This window comes from Scheffersomyces stipitis, chromosome 1 (genome assembly GCF_000209165.1).
Source record: "Scheffersomyces stipitis CBS 6054 chromosome 1, whole genome shotgun sequence".
Lineage (NCBI taxonomy): Eukaryota > Fungi > Ascomycota > Pichiomycetes > Serinales > Debaryomycetaceae > Scheffersomyces > Scheffersomyces stipitis.
In genome coordinates, this window is record NC_009068.1 from 3,042,909 (window position 1) to 3,061,683 (window position 18,775).

Below are 18,775 nucleotides of genomic sequence, written 5' to 3' on the forward strand. Positions count from 1 at the left end.
ATTACTTAAGAAGGTCCAGTGGGTTTGTATATATACTGGTTCCAAGTACAGGCCAAAAAGATTCTAAGTCCAAGAACATTTTTTTCCAAGTCAGGCATTTCTGTCTGATGTCTGACAGACCGCACCACAAAAATAACCGGCCGCATATTGCGGTGGATTTCATAAAATAAACCTCCCTTAAAACGAAACCTGTCGGAAAATTTACTAGAGCCATATGCTTAATCGTGTTTAGCCCCCTCAGACCTGGATATCTCGGCTGAGAATACAATAAGCCGCTCTTCCACAAGATTTCCCGGTCAGATATTGCGTCTGCTGTTGAAAATACGATTCAGTTGCAAAATACACGAGCCATACCACCAGAACGGATCCGTCTGATCCTGATTCTGATTCTGATTCTGATTCTGATTCTTGCGGAACCGGAGAAGGGTGCCTAACTTTGGTGGTATTAAAGGTGTGATTGGTTTAGGATAGGCAATATAAATATTCAACACATTGCTGTAGTTACAGATGCCCGAAACAAGTGGTTTGAAAGAATCCAATTCATTTAGTGAACACAATCTACAAAATGGTACAAACGCAGAATATATTACCTACATGTGTCGAGAGCATTCTGTCTGAACAGGTTTGAAATGGTTTCCTGAGATTTCTACACTATAGTGATGGAATCTCAACGACCTCGGTCCAACTCCTCCGGTTAATTGCAACTGGTTTTGCTACTATTTAATGAGAACAGAATTACACTTTCGGATGAATTAAAAGACCCGACTCGGCTTTTTGAGACAGTGAAATCTGCGCCCGGTGGTTGCAACTTTCAGATAGAGTGTACCATCACCAGTTTGCTCTGGTGAATCTGTTTGCAGTTTCTTCAATTTCAAAGCCGTCACATATTTTGTCTGATTGGGGAATCCAGTTGCAACTTGGCTAACTTATTTTGCCAGAAGAGCATGCCATTTGAAACTGGCTCATCTGTTCGAATGAAGGTGTATTTCTTCAAAGCAAGTTCACTCTCTCTAGAATGAGGAGATATTCCGGTAAGACAGGCGAATCTAAATCCTTTGGCTACAGTTTAAGGGAGGTTTAGTTATGAAATGCATTAGCGCTGCAAAGGTACCTACCGTCCGAGTGGGAATTCACTGTCTCAGTTCAGAAGCAGACACCGAAAAGTACAATCCTAGAAATGCGCTTAACTCAGACACGAACTCAGACAATAATTAAGACAATCTCACACTTCTACAGTCAGACTCAGTCAGACACAGATTTAGTGTCGCTTCTTCGGTCTTGGACGGACCGACAGTCTCTATCAGGTGATGCTGTGGAGTTTGTTCGAGTGAGGAGCCCTTGATAAAACGAATCGGAAAATTTTTTCCACCACGGGAGAAATTCCTATTTCGGAAATAATAATCTCATATTTTTTGCAACAACCACAAATAGAGCTCTGGGACTCTGGGGTAACTGGTAGCGCGCGCCCAATTCGGCAATCACTCCGCAAACTGTGGACATAATTACTAGTGTTGCCAGGGAAGCGTTACCCGATTCGGAATCAGTTTCTCGTACCTGTGCAAAATTTTATAGACACTTGCTTGTCGATCTGGAAGTTTTGTGTCATTTCATCCACAGCGAGGAGGCAATAGTGGGGAGTTCTCCAGCCACTGCTCATTTATCACTAATTTTTGCCCCAACTTTATCAATTCTGTCTTAAATTGTTGGACCGTTGGCAGACAGAAATGTCTGAATTGTGGCAGTGGGCGTATGCGATAAGATAGACAGAAATCAGGACATTTCTGTTGCAGTTTGTGTCTGATTGGGGTCTGGAGCTCTTCCACTCGGCTGGAAGTGTCAGGTCCCGATCTTGGAACGGGCTGCTTGGGTGCTAACAATTATTCTGTTAGAGGAGGTTTGGCTTGCGAAGTGCACAATTTTCCATTTGCTCAAAAGGTTTACTGGATGTCTCTTCTCTGGTTGGCCCGTATCGGCTTCTTGGGCTTCAATTTTGTTACTCCACAGCGGAAGACATTTGAAATCCCTGCCGTCGATTCTGCTTTACGGATCCCCCCTTCTTCTGGACGCTTCCCCACTATTATGAACTGTTGGACCTGCAATCGAACAGGAGATGTCACCAGAAATGTGGTTCGTGTGCAGGCTGGTGGAGCCTTGCACAGATAAGGGAATGGAGATGGGGTACAAGCAGGATAGGAGCAATTGTTTCCTTTGGGACGCGGCTGAACTGTCTGGAGTAAATATACGACTCGAGGTGGTGGCATTTTTCCAGAATTACAGCTCTATAATGTGACAGTTGTGCTTATGGTGTTAGCCAGAAGTTTTCAACTCCAGCTAGCTAAATTTATTTATCCTCTATGCAGAACTCATCACATCATCTCAATAGTGAAGAACAAATAGAAATCTGAGAACACCAAAGGAAGGGCAACAGAAGCAACTACTCTGTGCCACGTCGTATCCAGACTGTTCAGTTCTATTATTATTTTATCAGCAGTCCAGGTCTATTATCGGACGCGTAACGATATCCGACAATTTAGAGCCGAGTCCCAAGTTTTTACGTCCCAGCAATATATTCAATAACTAATACGAGCAGCTGCAAATGACTACCAACCACCGCCCAACGTTGGAGTCCAAGCGAGGGAAAGTCAACAGTATTACCGATACAATCTCACATTCGAGAGCTTTACCTCAGCAAACGACATTGAAATACAGAGAAGATGGGAGTAAAGTAGAGCACAAGAAAGGAAAGCGAGCTCTCGAAGAGTTGAAGACCGAATTGTTGATTAGAGAGGGTCGATTGCCAGAACTTTCTGAAAATGATCACATTTCAAAGAGAATAAAGCTAAAGGAAAATCATGAAAACTTACAAATTAAAGAAACTGAAGAAGGAAACAATGACATTGGGATAGATGATGACAACGAAGATAAAATTGACAACAAAAGTGACGAAGATGGCGACGTAAGCAATGATAATGAAGGTGACGATATTGATAGTTACAGCGGGCTGGAAGATTCTGAATCAGATGACGAAGGTGATTCGGAGGATGAGACAGAACTTCTTCTTGCGGAGTTAGCCAAGATTCGACAGGAAAGACAAGAGGAGAAGGAAAGAGTCGAAGAACAAGCGAAGATAGACAGAGCATTACTGTCGAATCCATTGGTGTCAGTAAAAAGCGAAGACAAAGACAAAATAGAAGAAGCGCCGAAAAAGAAAAGCTGGAGACTGACTACTACCTTCAGCAATAGACCCAACAAAGTTTCGGAACAGGATACATATACAAACGATACACTTAGATCTAAGCACCACCAAAACTTCCTTAACAAATTCGTTAGATAGTACAGGTAAACAACATTGCGACGAATATATATAGATTAAGTTAATGGCAAGACTAATAATACGAATGTAGAAGTAAGCTAATTAGATGAGATATATGAAAGAAGGATTAAGTCAAGTCATCACCACGACTGAGTCTGTTCTCCAAGTAAGCAATATCTTCCTTAAGACTGGCCTCTTCCACAGTCTTCACAAGCTCCTTGGTACATTTAGCGATGTCAAAGGAGATACCAGCCAATCTCTGTTTGAAGTTCTTATCAGCAAATTGTTGGTCGCTCTTTTCTGAGTTTGGTTTGCACAAGATGCTCATACGATGTTCACAGTCTTCCAAGCTCTTGACGACCCAGCTTCCGTGCTCCTTCAATTGAGCATTACGGGTCTGGTTCATGGACGTGTTTGTAGCTTCAGTCATTTGTGAAATAACTTCAGTGATAGCCTTGGACTTTTCACGCAAGTCTCCTCTGGTGGAGTTGGGCTTCTTGATAGCAGAAAGCAATGACTGGATAGTAGAGATGACTTGGACGGTCTGATGCTCCAAATAAAGTAAGACTTGCGTCAAAGTGTTATCAGGATCATCAATGTCGAACAAGTCAACATTGAAAGTAGCAGCAGCCATTGACTTACGGTACTCCTGTCTTTGTCTTGCTTCACTAGTAGCCGACATCTCAGAGTCTTCTTCTTCGTAATCAGACTCCTCTTCGTCGTTGTCTTCGTACTTCACACTCTTTGTAGTACTTGGAGTTGGCACAGCTACTACAGTCTTTGGACTAGAAAGAGCCTTGTTGGTTACTTCTCCAGCTTCTACAGTATCTTGAGACGTCGTTGAAGGAACGTCAACTTCAGAGTCTGCAGATATAGCAATATTCTTTAGGGTAGAGTTATCTTCTTCAATTTCTCTAGATGGCGTAGTCTCGGCTGTTGAAGATGTATCTTTGACGATACTACGATCGTTCTTCTCAGCTTCAAAAGATCCATCTTCAGAGTTAATGGAGTCGTCAGCGTTCTTGTCAGAATCAGTAGCTAATTTCTCACGCAATGTTTGGAAGATTCCCTTCTTGGGAACAGCAACCTCCTCCTCTGTCTTTCCAAGTTCAAATGGCTCAGACAAAACCTTCTTGTCTGCTACTTTGAATGGTGAGTCTACATCCAGCTCGAATGAATATCTCGCATTTTTCGAATAAGCCGGACTCAAAGACTTAGTGCTGGCAGAATCGTCAGTTGGACTTTCAAATTGTCTGACTTTATCAAGAATCTTCTTTTTGATAGGGGTGCTATTAGGCGAGCCTCTGATAACAGCATCATTATTGGCAGACTCGTCCTTATGTTCAAATTTGGACGTCAACTCTGATATGTGAGCACCTCTTGGACTACCTCTACTTGGAGAAGATTTGACATCATTAGCCTTTAAGGAATCTTCGCGTTTTGGAGATGACTCTTGCTGTTTGGCTCTGAAAGCAGTGAATGCATTAGGAATCAATGATTTTAATGATCTAGTTTTTTGAGGCGTACTTAAGTTAGGGTTGGCAATTGGTTCTTCGTCTTCTGTAGATGGATTTGGTTGCTTTTCAGTTACATTATCTAAGTCTTTCGTGGTGACATCTTGAACAATTGGAGTCTCTTCAACTAATGGCTCGTTATTTTGGATCGATCTGTTTTCAGCTTGGACTTCATTCTCAGCTTGATGAACTTCATTTTCAGCTTGATTTTCATCTACAACCAACGAGCTTTCTCCAAGAGGCTTTTCAATTGGACTCTCGCGAACAATAGGGATATCAATTGACTTCGCTACTGGATCGTTATCGATTTTGCCAACCGGTTCTTCACTTGGAGAACTAAACGATTGCTGATTTTGGATTTCTCGCAACTTGTTAGCCATGCGCAATGGACGAACTCCGAAATCATCATTAGTTGTTTTTATTTGACGACTTACTTCTGGTGTAGAAGGTTCTATTTTTCTGGTCTCGGAAGAGCTTTCTCTCAACTTGACAGATGAGACCAAGTCGCAAAGAGAGAAACTGATTTCTCCAACTGCACGTTCAACGATAACCTTTGGAAGAATAGTCGTATACATGGCATAATACCTTGTGGCAGTAAGACCATAGCTGACGCTTTCTCTGAGAACAACAGAAAACTCGTTAGTGTTTCGTCTCAGATGGTCGCCTTGGTTTGCAATCTCGTTGGCTATTATCGACAACTTGGAAATCTTGTCAAACAAAGTGTCTGAATCGACATTTTGCTCGTTTAAAGAGATCAAAAAGGATTCAATCAAAGACTGTAAATCAGCAACCAACTTAATAGAAAGCAAGCCGCTAGGAGATACAAGAGATGATAGCTTATCTGATGATAAACTTCTCGTGGAGATTTTGTTTGATATGGTGTTAGAACGAGCTTCTTCAAACTTCTTTTGCCAGAACTCCAATTCGTTCTTCAATGGAGGAGAATATTTCTGGGAAACAGGCTTGGGACCCAAATTATCCAACTTGTCGAAGAAAGTGCTGATATCTTTGGCTCTGTTAGCTTTGGTGGTTTCAGGAAGGTCTTCCGAAGCATTCTGGGATAAGTCTCTAGATATGTTTGGGATACCAGCATTCGATCTAAGAGGAGAATTGCCGACTTCTCTTGTAGAACTCTTCAAGGATTGGTTTTCTAAACGTAAAGAGGCATTGACGGATTTCAACTTGTTGATCTCTTCTTCATATCCCTGTATATCCAGTGATTTTTCCTTCTCCAAAAGTAAGTTCTTTTCCTGGTGCAATTTATCAAGATTGTCGTTGACATTTCTGTGTTGAACAAGCAATGATTCGTGGTCTCCTTGAAGCTTTTCGTGTGCTTCGTTAAGTCCATTGTGCTTTTCTTCGAGAGCTGCCAAGTTTGTAGTCAATTGTGCTATAGTTGACTTCAAGTTTTCATTTTCTTCCCTCAAATTGTGATCGTGATGAACTAAAGAAGCACCAGCAACACCTACAGCTGCTACACCAGCACCGGTAGCTACAGCACCAGCAGCCAAACCAGAATCTACTCCAGCACTAGTACTTGAACCACCTATATCTCTAGAATGGCTATGCTCATCTTTATGTGTATGTTCATCTTCATGTTCGCCGTTTTGCTTGTGCTCAAGGTCTTCTGCGTCACTTTCTTCATCACTGGACCAAGTGAGATTGGCCTTGGTAGGAACTAAGGTTTTCGACTGAATCCCAATTGAATGGTTGTTGGCATCAGTGGCAGTGGAGGCCATGGATGTGTCAATGAGATCTGACTCATTGACCGATTTTGGTGTTTCGTGTTCATGTGAAGTATGATCCCTTGATCTGTCGGAAACAGAATTGGTCGTACCCAAATGTGACGAAGAGACACTCTGTTGATGGCGGTGGTTATTTTCCTTTTGATGTTGGTGTTGGCTTTGGTGTAGGTTTTGGTTTTGATACTGGTTCTGGGTTTGCAGCAGAGGCGCAAGTTGTTCTACGTGTAAATTTCTTCTTTCGATCTCAAACAGGATGTCCAGAACCAAGTCCTTGAATCTGGTCTGAGGCAAGGAAGCAAGCTTCTGACGAGCCTGGTTTCTCTTGGGGTGGAACTGTGACTTAGGCAACAAGTAGTCTGGTTCGCCTCGAGACTCATCGATACGTCTGCGGAGCTCATCGTACACGTCGGTGCTGAGTTCTTTGAACTGCGCCAGCGAGAGCTTTAGCAACTTTTCTCTAGCACGAGCAGCACGTGTAGATTGTTTGGCGGCTCTGTTAGACGACGAGTCGTCTGAGATGTCTAGAAACTGCTTCAACACCTTGTAGTGGTGAATCAAGTCCTTTTCAGCCATTGGGGACGAATTGTGGTGGAATAAACAAGACCAATTGGCACGATCAATGCCTGAAAAACAAGAAATAGAGCCTCCAAAAAAAGACTGGAGAAAAAAGACTGGCTGAAAAAAAGTGACTGGCTTTTACGAGCTTTATGGGAGCGATTGGACGAGTACGCGACGCTGAACTCGCAATTTCAACAGATGGAGATAATATACAACAGCCCAGTACCGTCAATTGGTTGGTAGGCAGTGTTGATAACTGGAGAAAAAGAACGGCACTGAAATTGTTGCCAGGACTTGGATGTAAACTTCCAGAGCCAGTGAGTGCCTGAATGAAATTGATCCAGCGGTCGTGTGCCACGCAAACAAAACACAACAAGAAATAAAATTTGCATGAAGACGCGTAGGGGTGGCTTTTGGATTTGGCCAGTTTGCAGGTTGTCTTCACGTGTTTCCCTCGGTTTACATCAGGGCCCTGAAATAGACGGGGTGCTACGGCACTCGGAAAGTTCATTGTTCTGGGGCAAAGTTCATTTAGCAATAATGTGGGTATAATAACAATTAGTTACGATGTTAATGGCGTATAGACAAAGAAATTGAGCTGAACAATGAAGATGAAAAGATTTGCCTAAATAGTGTAGGTGATTTGCAGCCGTTGGACACTGAGAATGTAGAAAAAGGTGGACAAAAAAGCAAGAGCCGGTGGTCAGTAGGAGATTGACCCTGGGCGTCTACCGTCAGCAGACCCCAATGCTGTTAGCGGTGGTTCTTGTGTAGTAGTATCTACTTGCCACAATTGCTCTTAGTGAGTATTAATGGTACGATCTCGTAGCCAGAGTTTACTTCCACTGGATCCCCCTGGACCCTTTTTGTCTGATTTCTCTTTTCGCAGCCATTACTTGGCCCTTTGCCAATCTTCACCCGTTGAATATCTTTCGGTAGAGCACAGATTCCTCGGAATGGGACTTCTTGTCGGATTACATCTTGGTTGCAGTTACAGTTTTATTGAACCCCGAACACGCTTTTGGCTGATCCACTTGCAACTTGGTCGCGACGTATGTAGTGAGCAGCCTCGTTTTCTCTATATGGCTGGCCATAATCGTTTCACAGTACTATTAGGGCTACCACTAGCTCCAAGACAGGGTCTACTGATGTACATCCTCAACTCCAATGCAGTATTGCAGCCTTACTCCCGTTCTCTGGCTCCTTTACAGTAATTTAGTTGCCTTGTGAATCAGAAGCTGAATCCGTACCTCTTGAATATGCTCGATTTCTGTGTTGGTAACAAAAACCCTTTCTGTATCTATCCTGCTTGAACACACAGGCTTTATGGATTTCAATTGTATGGTTCCTACATTCATTCCTTGTAAAAGTATATTTCAGTGGTAAATCACTCTATGTACAGTGTAGTGGTGTTACTGTAAGGCCAGATAATAGCTCTAACATCGCAACACCTTTGGTTGGAAACACTGTGAACAGTGTTCCGTGCAATATGTAATGACTAGCCCAATCGGATAACTTGAGCATCCTATGAGGATTAAGGATACAATAAGATATATAGCTGTAGGAGAAGCATAAGTTTAACGTGCTTTTGTCTTTTCGAAATAGCAATCCTTTTCTTACTCTCTTTCTTTCATTCTAATTCTGCTGAGCCTTTTCAACTACAGAACTAGTGATGTCTTCGATGGAAGGACTGGCTCCCAATAACTTTTCGGAGATGAACTGTTCGGCGACCTTCTTTCCGTGCACAAACGTCACGGCTCCGACCAAGGCATACATCATCTGAGCCGACACCTTCATTTCCCCACTTGTTTCGAATCCGACTCCATAATTATAAGACTTCCAGAACATAGTCAGATTCAAGTTGTTCGTCCTGGCAAAGATTCCAAGAGACAATCTTCCTGCTAACTCTTTGGCAATTGGTGTGCCCAAGACGTCCAAGTTCTTGCCGTTAATTGCCAATTCGTTTTGCGAAGGCTTCTCGACAACAAACTTGGCGAAGTACAAGTTCAAGATCTTGGATCCCATGGCACTCAATTTTTCATTGTATGGTTTTATGCCGTTTCCAAACGACTTGTGGGTCAACACCTGGAGAGCCAAGTCATCGTCTATGGAGTATTTTTCTGTCAAGAAGTCTTTGATATGCTTCAAGTTGGTCTCGGACTGCTCGTATTTGGCACCTCCTTGGGTTACAAACACTTCCTGGGGATCTCTCTTGAGTCCAGCTACTCTTGGTCCCTTATGTAAGTAAATGTTTCTGACCGAAAGCTTGCAAACGCTGCTAGAAAGCATGGAACGATTTGCAGCCATGTTCACAACTGCTGCTGGTCGTATGCTCATGTTTAACTACTTCTTGTAGGTTTCGTACTCGTTGAAATTGAAAAGTTAATTCAAGACTGAATCTATACGGTTGTGTCTGTTAAAACTTTTCACTGCTTAAGTAACCGCTTATGTCAGCCTAAGTGCGACTCTGTAGGGAGCTGGAAAATCAGCTTGAGCGGCCAGACCAAAAGCATGTATTCCTTATATACACACTCTATTAAGTACCAGAGATTACGAATCGGTTACAGTTCAGAGCTTAAGTATGTACAAGAGACGTTTCTACGAATGCTTCATGCCATAAGTGTCAAGGTGAAAAGTCCACAGCAAGAAAAGTAAGCAATTGTGGATTTTAATGCTAGTTGTACTCTCTATTTCTCTAATGTAGAGTGAGAAAATACAAGCTAGGCGAGGAAAAAGATTAGTAAGTGCTTACATAACGCATCTCTTCAGCTAACTGAAAAATGTTTATATGGAGTAGAGCATCGAATCAAGATCAGTATACTTCTTCTAGAGACACCATAAACACATAGTTCTTCTTCATTCTCAGTGATGGATATCTTCCGCATCCTTTCCCGTGGAGCTTCACTCAAGAAAAGCAAAGACGTCACAACAGACTATGCGCTCCCTTCAGCTAAGCAGCAGCAGTATGAACAGCATAAGGAAGATACCTTACAACACCAAGTAGACAAAGAAATTGACTTCTTCCACACGAAAAAACACAACTCGAGTAAGAGCTTTGACTCAACAGATTCAAAACACACAAAGGAAGAAAAGAAAGAAAAGAAAGAAGATGAAGAAGCTCCACCTTTAGAGATCCAAACTGTAGAAGACTCCATAAAGCTCAGGAAAGCCAACCATTCTAAAGTCACAGGTGAAGACATTCCGCTCCCTATTGGCTCATTCCAAGATATGATTGGACGATTCCGTCTCGACAGCAAGCTCTTGTCGAATTTGCTCGAAGCAGAATTTGTAGAACCTACAGCCATCCAATGTGAATCGCTTCCCATCTCATTATCTGGCAGAGACTTGATCGCATGTGCCCCTACTGGTTCCGGTAAAACCCTTGCATTTTTAATCCCACTTATCCAGAGCTTACTTGTCAGCTCCAAGGGGCGTCCCAAAAATTATGGTATCACAGGATTGGTGATATCTCCTACAAATGAATTGGCTATTCAGATCTTTCAGGAATTGCAGATTTTGACCAGAGGAAAGAAATTGAATGTAGCCATCTTGTCAAAACAGTTGGCTAACAAGCTCAACAATGATATCGTCAAGGCATCTAAATACGACATCATTGTATCTACACCATTGAGACTCATTGATATAGTCAAAAATGAGAAAGTTGATTTGTCCAAAGTAGAGCAACTTGTTATTGATGAAGCAGATAAGTTGTTCGACCAAGGATTTGTAGAACAAACTGATGATATCTTATCCCATTGCACATACACCAAAATAAGAAAGTCAATGTTTTCAGCCACAATTCCTTCTGGAGTAGAAGAAATGGCCCACTCCATCATGAGAGATCCTATCAGAGTCATCATTGGACGTAAAGAAGCTGCCAGTAACACAATTGACCAAAAGTTGGTATTCACCGGTAGTGAAGAAGGGAAGTTGCTCGCTATCAGACAAATGATTCAGGAGGGAGAATTTAAGCCCCCCATCATCATCTTCTTGCAATCGATCCACAGAGCAAAGGCATTGTTCCATGAGTTATTGTATGATAAGTTGAACGTAGACGTGATCCATGCTGAAAGAACACCAAAGCAAAGAGAAGAAGTAATTAAACGGTTCAAGAATGGAGACATCTGGGTGTTGATTACTACTGATGTACTTGCCAGAGGTGTAGATTTCAAGGGAGTGAATATGGTCATCAACTACGACGTTCCACAGACTGCACAAGCTTATGTGCATAGAATTGGTAGAACGGGTAGAGGTGGTAAAGCAGGTAGGGCTGTGACATTTTTCACCAAGGAAGATGACCAGGCTGTCAAGCCCATAATCAATGTCATGAAGCAATCAGGCTGTGAAGCAGGTTTCAGTGGATGGATGGAGAATATGACAAAGATGTCTAAGAACGAAAAGAAGAAAGTGAAGCACAAGGAAATTGACAGAAAGGACATCAGTACAGTTCCCAAATTGGTGAAACATAAGAGAAAACAGAGAGAACAGATGATAGAGGCTTCGAAGAAGAGAAAACAAGAAGAGACAAGAAATGCATTACAATAGTACCATAGACAATTTACATAGTATACGATTAATAATACAAAAGAATTTCTATAACTCAATGAAGTGTGTATTGCACTTGGAAATAAATATAGAATCGGAAATACTTCTAAGATGAATATGAACGAAGAACAGATGGCCCCATCAAACCTCTAGTCGGAATATACAAGGCATGAAAGAAATCTATAACAATAAAATTTCTTTAGGTTGGTTTAGTTTGGTTTATTGATTTGTGGTGTATGTGTTTGATTTTGTTTACTATCGTTGTGTAATGTTTGTCCGGCATTTGATTAGCAAATGTCTAAAACAATACTAGGAGATGTAGATGATTATGAATATGGCACTGATGGTCGTAGCTTTTGATGTTTAGCTCTTTACGGAAACATCAACTACAACACGAGACTTATTCCTATCAATTTAGTGGTGACCACCAACAGCTGGGTAGCCAAAAACGTTTCTTCTGCCGATTATTTCACCAACAGAGAAGAAAGCCAACAACTGGGTACCGTAAACAGCAGCCTTGACAGCGCATTGCTTGCCTGGTCTGAATTTGGCAGCAGATTCAAGGAAAGCCTTTTGCTGAGCTGGAGATTGCACAAACTTGAAGGCGTTTTGGTAGAAAGTCTGAAATTGTTGTGTGGATGGTGGAGCCAAACCTTCGTTCTTGGAAACTACCTTGCCGATTTCAGCAGTAACCTTACCCCAGTAAAGAGCCCCGCTAGCGAGCTGGTTGGTCTTGTTTATGGCGCAATTAACGAAGGAGGTAGCTTTGGTGACGATAGCAGACATGGCGAAGTTGCGGACGGAATAGGTGGATGTGTGAAAAGCTACAATGAATATCAAAAACCTCTTGATAAATGAAAAGTGAAAAATTCTGGAAGGAAGTGTCTCAGCCAATAAAACGAGCCTAAACGTAGACTGCCGAATCGGGCAGTGTGTGTGTGTGAACAGCGCGCACAAAATTTCACACTCTCAATTTGCTCTCCTTCTTGTCTCTCTCATAATCTGTGCGCATCTTGTTGCAATTATCCTTTTCGCAGCCAAATGGATTAATATGGCCATTTTGCAACTCCTCTCGTTTATTACTTAACGTGCGTCAAAAATAGTAGAATTTTCCTCCAGCGACTGAAATTCGTTCCTCGGTGACCAACCAACTTCTTCTAATTCTGTCTCCGTGTTCTTTCTATCCGGTGTTTCAATTTGGCCTCTGTTCATTCTGACAAATATTAGTAATTTCGCAAGTCTGACAACGCTACATGTTCCAATCCCCTGAACACGGGGACTTCACAAGCCAATTCACAAGCCAAACCCCGTTTCCAAGAGACTTTCTCTTGTGGTTACTCAACTCTGGCCTAAACACCATTAGTCAGCCGGGCTCATAACCAAATCTAACAAGGTATTTGTCAGCCGGGCTCATAACCTGCTGACAATGGGTGCAAAATGGAGTTGACTAACGCAAGCTGAATTAGAGTACCAACTCAACATTCATTCCCCTTGTGAAATAGCAGTTGTATCAAGCCAAAACATATAAATATGTCTTCACTTTTCGAGAAAAGTAAGAGTCTTTCTACGTAATCAGTATCCCTACTAAACCAACATAAATAACAATATGTCCTTGTCTGCTCCACAAATCAACACTAATCTCGTCATCAAGCACAAGAAAGTCGAACTTTCTTCTGGTGCAAATGTCTTCTATCTCGAAGCAGGAGACTCTTCCAAGCCTAACCTCTTACTCTTGCACGGTCTCCCATCGTCCTCCAGACAGTACAAGGATCTCATCATTCTTTTGGCACCTTACTTCCATATTGTAGCTCCTGATCTTCCAGGATACGGTCAAACCACTGTTGCTGATGATTTCGTCTTTTCGTTTGCTGGTTTTGCTGACACTATCGACTTGTTCTTGGATACCATCAACTTTGATAATTTTGCCCTCTATATCTTTGACTACGGTGCCCCTACCGGGCTTAGAATTGCTATTAGAAAGACAAAGACAATTAAGGCTATCATTACTCAAAATGGTAATGCCTATTTGGAAGGTATCCAGCTGGATTTCTGGACTAATTTCAAGAAGGCATGGAGTATTTTAGATACTAAACACAAGACTGAAGAACAGGAAAAGCAATTTAAAGAGCTCCTAATTAGTTTCAAACAATTCTTGTCCACCACTCCTGGCTACACTTTCCAGTATGAAGATGGAGAACCAGATTCTACCTTGGTAGACCCAGAAGCTGGTCTTGTTGATTTTTATTTATTAACTAACTTGCCCAACTCTGTTGATCATCAAGTGGAGATTTTGCTTGATTACAGAACAAACTTGGACTTGTACCCTGAATTCCAAAAGTTCTTCAAAGAAACTCAAATCCCAATTCTTGCAGTCTGGGGTAAGAACGATCAGATCTTTACTGTTGAGGGAGCCCATGCCTACAAGAAAGATTCCAAGAATGTCAAAGTCGTTGAAATTGATGCTGGGCACTTCGCTGTTTCTTCCCATACGGTCGCTATTGCACAGAATATTTTGGACTTCTTCGCTGAGTACAACTTATTGGGTTAGTATATCATCAACAAAGTATTCAGACTATTTCGTTTATTACATTATATATTTCATTATGCCAACACATGCTTGTCTCTATGCTCTTTCTTACTTGGATACTACTTTATGCCTTCTTAATCATGATATCTAGTTATATTATAAATGATTACATTATTACAATTGAACACCAAATCTGTCTGGCCAAACTACAGGGGCAGCCAAACTCCATCCGTATAAAACAAAACATACCCACGAACTAATAATCTTGACCCAACTGGCAAAGTATGTTCTGCCAACAGGTACAAAGTCACCGACTTCGTCTTGCTTCACGTTGATAGTCAACAACGTAGCGACATACTGGGTAGCCAAAAAGAAGATAATGTGGAACAATGAGTAGTTATACTTGACTTTCTGTCTTTCTTCATCGTTGCTGTTGCCTTCCATGTCTTCGTCATACAAGTCCATTTGGTTAAGGGCACTTTCAGGCAAAGAGCCTTCGTCTACAGCCTGCTTTATAGCCTGGTATCTCATTTCGTTTCTAACCGCTGGCTGGGCATTGATGTAAGGATCTGCAGTTGGTTCTGAGCTGAAAGCGGAGTTTGCTGCTGCTCTAGTGGTGGTATAGGCTACTGCAATAAACGTGAAAAAGGCACCTAAGATGACACTGGCAGTTCTAGTACCTCTAGATCTTACCAATGGATTGCAGAACTTGTCGTCTGGCTCTGATGCGACAGCACTCATGACAAGATACGTACAATAGAAGACTACCATGGAAGATTGGGCAAGTCCAGCGTGAGGATTGTATTCTTGGATAGTCTGGTTAATAGACATGGCTGAGATTATTAAGCCAAAGATCATGTTCAACGAGATAGCGGTCTTGTTCATACTACAGCCGTTTCCAGCAAAGAACCAGTACATGAGCACAGTTAAGATTATGCTCGAAATATACATAGTCAAAGTACCTCCCACTAACAACTTCTTCCAGAAAGAGGAATCTCCTTCACCAGTCAATTCCTCTAACTCGATCTTTTCCAAGCATTTCTCAGCCCAGGCATGTGCAAAGTCTACAAGCAAGATAAGTCCGATTCCTAAGAAAATGGTGGAAAATATGATGGCGATGTTGTTACCGTAGAAAACAAAGAAATGATCGGGGATAAGCAAGAAGTTGATGACAATAAACGTCAACCAGCTGAATATCTTGATTCTCCAGCACCCGTTCTGGATTACTGCACGAGGGTTGGCTGTAGACTTGACATCTATCAACAACACAGCCAAGACTAAATGTAAGACCCCCAAAGCAAAGTTGACTCTGTGGACAGATGAAAAGCTAATACACTGAGAGCCATCTTGGCCACACTTGCTATTGATAAAGCCGAAGGTGGCTTTCTCGATTTTGTGAACAATAAACGGCGATAGCGCTATCCACGATATCAATGAGTTCACTAAAAGCAACATGGCATATGTTATTCTGGTCATAATAGACGATTGGAATGTGCCTCCTATCGTGGAACAAAGTGCAGAACAGGCAGCAGCTCCGAAGCACGAAGCCAAGGAAGAGGCACCCATCATCGGGAGCGAAACGAGAGCACCCATTATGAGAAAGATGAATAGATCAAAAGCGAAGAGAAGTAAAAGTTGAAAGAATGAAATAAAGAAGAGATCCTCTACAGTTCTTTTTCTGGAGATCCTCACTCTCTATTGCTCCTCTATGATTTCTATGGAGAATGACTTTTGCATCACGTGGCTATTTTGCACCTGACGGAAGCGGTTTTAGAAGTGGATTTATCCCAATTTTCCTTTCACATAAAAGTTCTTTCTTCTGCTGCAGTAGGGATGCCATAATTGTATACATTGGTGGTCTTTCCTGAGAAGTTATATACCACCCAAATACATCGCAAGTGCTTCATCTCTTTCCATTAACTATATAATCGGAGAAGACAATTGAGTTGGTCCTGCATATTTTCCATCAGCCTTGTGTCACGTGAAAATCGCCAAATCCTCTTAGCCAGATGCTCTTCTCAAGCATCTCAAGATTTGGGTACTTTTCGTCATTACCCGTACCACATTGAGCTTCCCGAATGTCGTTCAGAAAGAGAAGTGACATCATCGGAGGCGGTTCATCTGCTGTTCCAGGCAGAGCCCCTCTGGGAATTGGACGAGCCCCCGTCGGTTCTGGAGCAATACCAGGCAGAACGCCTGCGCATCCTAGACTTTCAATTAATTCTAGAATACCAGTAAATCCAAGAACTCCGAATGCTTCTGTTTCTAGAGATTCTGGATTTATAAATGGAAGAACTCAGTCTCCACAGGTTGAAGTTGAAGAAATTTCTGCTTTGAAGAATCCTTCTGTTAGACCATCCTTAATCTCATCTCAGCCGACAGTATCTACTGGTACCGGTGATTTGGACAAACTACTTCTTCACCAAGGATTGCCATTAGGACATTCTTTGCTCGTTGAAGAGTCTGGAACGACTGATTTCGCATCCGTAATATTACGAGCTTTTGTCTCTCAAGGAATTATGCACAACCGGATTAATAAAGACCAGATTAACTCTCATGTGATAGCTGTAGGGATTTCCACCCAATGGACTGCAAACTTACCTGGTTTGTACAAGGGCTCCTCTAAAGATCAAAAGAAAGCTAAGATCCTTGCCAATGAGTCTAAAGTCAGTGTTTCCAACTTGGCAACGTCCACTGCTGGTGTGACTTCTAGAGTTGACAATGACTTGAAAATCGCATGGAGATATGGAGTGAATAGCAAGCAGAAATCGGCATCTCCAGAACCTTTTGAAAACAGTGCATATGAATACTACATCAACCAATTCGATATCACCCAGAAACTTGCCCCTGGTCCAAATGCCCAAGATATTTCGTTTGTTCCTGTAGGTCTTAGTCATATTCAATTAATCCAACAGATCCAGAGCATCATCCAACGTCATGTCAAGTTAAATCCAGCTATTGTGATAAGAATCGCTATCCCTGGACTTCTTAATCCTACAGGCTACAATCCATTGAGCTCTTCGCCTACATTTTTATATCCGTTTGTTCACTCCTTGCGAGCCATACTTAGGCAATATAGCCAGAATGTGGTTCTTGTTGCATCGCTATCTTCAGATCTCTATCCTCGAGATTCGAACGTAGCCCATGTACTTGAATCGTTGGCCGATTCGTGCATTCACCTTCAGCCATTCAACCAAGAGATGACCCAGTTGATCGAAAGAGCCTACAAGAATGAACCATCCAAGATCCAGCAGGGTCTTGTCAATATCGTCAAGTTGCCTGTTCTCTCGGAGAAAGGAATGATGATGATTCATGAAGGAGAATACGCATTCAAGAATGGAAGAAAGAAATTCGAAATAGAAGAGTGGGGCATTCCAGTTGAGGACTCTGAAAAAGAGGAACATACTACTGCCGAAGGTGGCACTACTAAAAAGAACCTCGACTTCTGATGCATATAGATTAATCAATGATAACGATAATGTCATTTGTAAACATGTAAAACTGTAGCTGTATCAATTATTTATTTCTATATTCTATGATACGCAATTCGTTTCTTCGTTCCTTTGTTCCTTTGTTTTCTAGTGGTGTGGTTCTAGCAATTGTAGTAACTTGTCTACCTTTGAGTCCATAGCAGTGATTTTATCCATGACTTTGGCCATATCATTTCGAATTTCTGAAACATCCAATTTCAATTTGTATACTGTCTCTTCGATAGTTGATGGTTCTTCCAGTTTTGAATCTACTGTTTCTAGCTCTTTGATTTCTACTTCATCTTTAAATGTGACTCTAGGCTTCTTGGCCTGGTTCTGCGTTTCTAGTTGTAATTGTCTTTTTCTGGCCGTTTCGTGTTCCAATTGAGAGATCTGGTTTCTTCGCACTGGTGAACCACTTCTCCGTACAGGGGAAAGACCTCTAGACCTTGGTCTGTCGAGTACCTTTTTTAACTCATTGCTAGGACTGGTTTCCCGTTGTAGTAGTACTCTTTGAGGAGCTAAGGATATAGACGTGGAATCGAGTTTGACTGAAGTAGACGCTATCCTTTTTGTTGGGGAGTACTTTTCACTGAGTTTTCCACTCTCTGAATACGGAGTCATTGTAGTGCCGGTAACGATTGTAATAAGAAGATCCAGAGGGTTTGGCAATTTGAAGTCGCAGTTCTTCAGAAAAAATGTGGGTGCAAAATTACAGAGAAAATAAGTAGATAGAAAGTAACGAGAGACAAGAAATAGAGTTGAAGTTCTGCAAGAAGAATCTTCATAACCTCTTTGTTTCCTATTGAAAAGACTTGTTGAAGTTAGTTATATGGAGTTTTTAAAAAGTGTCTCTGAACTTATCAATTTCACCGTTGTAACCAGCTCAGCACTCTTCAGACGACCATCATAGTTAGTAATCCGGACACTCAATTCAATTGTATTCTTTTTCAGACAATAATTTCTCGTAAGTCTGTCTCCTTCTGCCATGTCTGCTTCTTATGTGACACGCTCCGTCTACCGTCTTTGCTGCTACCTTTGTCACTACGTTCATATCGTAGCTTCACTATCTATTTCTTACGTCCTGCACAAGTGTCAACTAA

At 41.8% G+C, this 18,775-nt stretch overlaps 9 protein-coding genes across 9 annotated transcripts; 4 read left to right on the forward strand and 5 right to left on the reverse strand. All coding sequences in view use genetic code 12, as the record gives it.

Annotated features, from left to right (window-relative positions):
- Positions 1–2,596: 2,596 nt before the first annotated feature.
- Positions 2,597–3,334, forward strand: PICST_29131 (predicted protein; the record flags this gene model as incomplete). The annotated part of the gene is made up of 1 exon (XM_001386875.1): positions 2,597–3,334. The coding sequence occupies one exon, from the start codon at positions 2,597–2,599 to the stop codon at positions 3,332–3,334; it is 738 nt and encodes a 245-aa protein (XP_001386912.2).
- A 106-nt stretch (positions 3,335–3,440) lies between these two features.
- On the reverse strand, positions 3,441–7,368 carry SPA2 (spindle pole antigen; the record flags this gene model as incomplete). Its single annotated transcript, XM_001387112.1, has 1 exon — positions 3,441–7,368. The coding sequence occupies one exon, from the start codon at positions 7,143–7,145 to the stop codon at positions 3,441–3,443; it is 3,705 nt and encodes a 1,234-aa protein (XP_001387149.2).
- A 1,397-nt stretch (positions 7,369–8,765) lies between these two features.
- On the reverse strand, positions 8,766–9,419 carry PICST_53701 (mitochondrial 54S ribosomal protein YmL15; the record flags this gene model as incomplete). The annotated part of the gene is made up of 1 exon (XM_001387113.1): positions 8,766–9,419. One exon carries the CDS (start codon positions 9,417–9,419, stop codon positions 8,766–8,768), a length of 654 nt encoding a protein of 217 aa, XP_001387150.2.
- A 546-nt stretch (positions 9,420–9,965) lies between these two features.
- PICST_81007 (predicted protein) lies at positions 9,966–11,725 on the forward strand. Its single transcript, XM_001386876.1, has one exon. The coding sequence runs from the start codon at positions 9,999–10,001 to the stop codon at positions 11,673–11,675; it is 1,677 nt and encodes a 558-aa protein (XP_001386913.1). The 5' UTR covers positions 9,966–9,998; the 3' UTR covers positions 11,676–11,725.
- A 2-nt stretch (positions 11,726–11,727) lies between these two features.
- On the reverse strand, positions 11,728–12,481 carry ATP20 (Protein associated with mitochondrial ATP Synthase essential for dimeric state of ATP synthase). The gene has a single exon (XM_001387114.1). It carries the CDS (start codon positions 12,459–12,461, stop codon positions 12,090–12,092), a length of 372 nt encoding a protein of 123 aa, XP_001387151.1. The 5' UTR covers positions 12,462–12,481; the 3' UTR covers positions 11,728–12,089.
- Positions 12,482–13,281: 800 nt separating this feature from the next.
- Positions 13,282–14,223, forward strand: PICST_39941 (predicted protein; the record flags this gene model as incomplete). Its single annotated transcript, XM_001386877.1, has 1 exon — positions 13,282–14,223. The coding sequence occupies one exon, from the start codon at positions 13,282–13,284 to the stop codon at positions 14,221–14,223; it is 942 nt and encodes a 313-aa protein (XP_001386914.2).
- Positions 14,224–14,376: 153 nt separating this feature from the next.
- On the reverse strand, positions 14,377–15,795 carry PICST_39422 (predicted protein; the record flags this gene model as incomplete). Its single annotated transcript, XM_001387115.1, has 1 exon — positions 14,377–15,795. The coding sequence occupies one exon, from the start codon at positions 15,793–15,795 to the stop codon at positions 14,377–14,379; it is 1,419 nt and encodes a 472-aa protein (XP_001387152.1).
- A 485-nt stretch (positions 15,796–16,280) lies between these two features.
- Positions 16,281–17,651, forward strand: PICST_34653 (predicted protein; the record flags this gene model as incomplete). Its single annotated transcript, XM_001386878.1, has 2 exons — positions 16,281–16,436; positions 16,512–17,651. The coding sequence occupies 2 exons, from the start codon at positions 16,281–16,283 to the stop codon at positions 17,649–17,651; spliced, it is 1,296 nt and encodes a 431-aa protein (XP_001386915.2).
- A 129-nt stretch (positions 17,652–17,780) lies between these two features.
- Positions 17,781–18,296, reverse strand: PICST_29139 (predicted protein; the record flags this gene model as incomplete). Its single annotated transcript, XM_001387116.1, has 1 exon — positions 17,781–18,296. The coding sequence occupies one exon, from the start codon at positions 18,294–18,296 to the stop codon at positions 17,781–17,783; it is 516 nt and encodes a 171-aa protein (XP_001387153.2).
- Between the last annotated feature and the right edge of the window lie 479 nt (positions 18,297–18,775).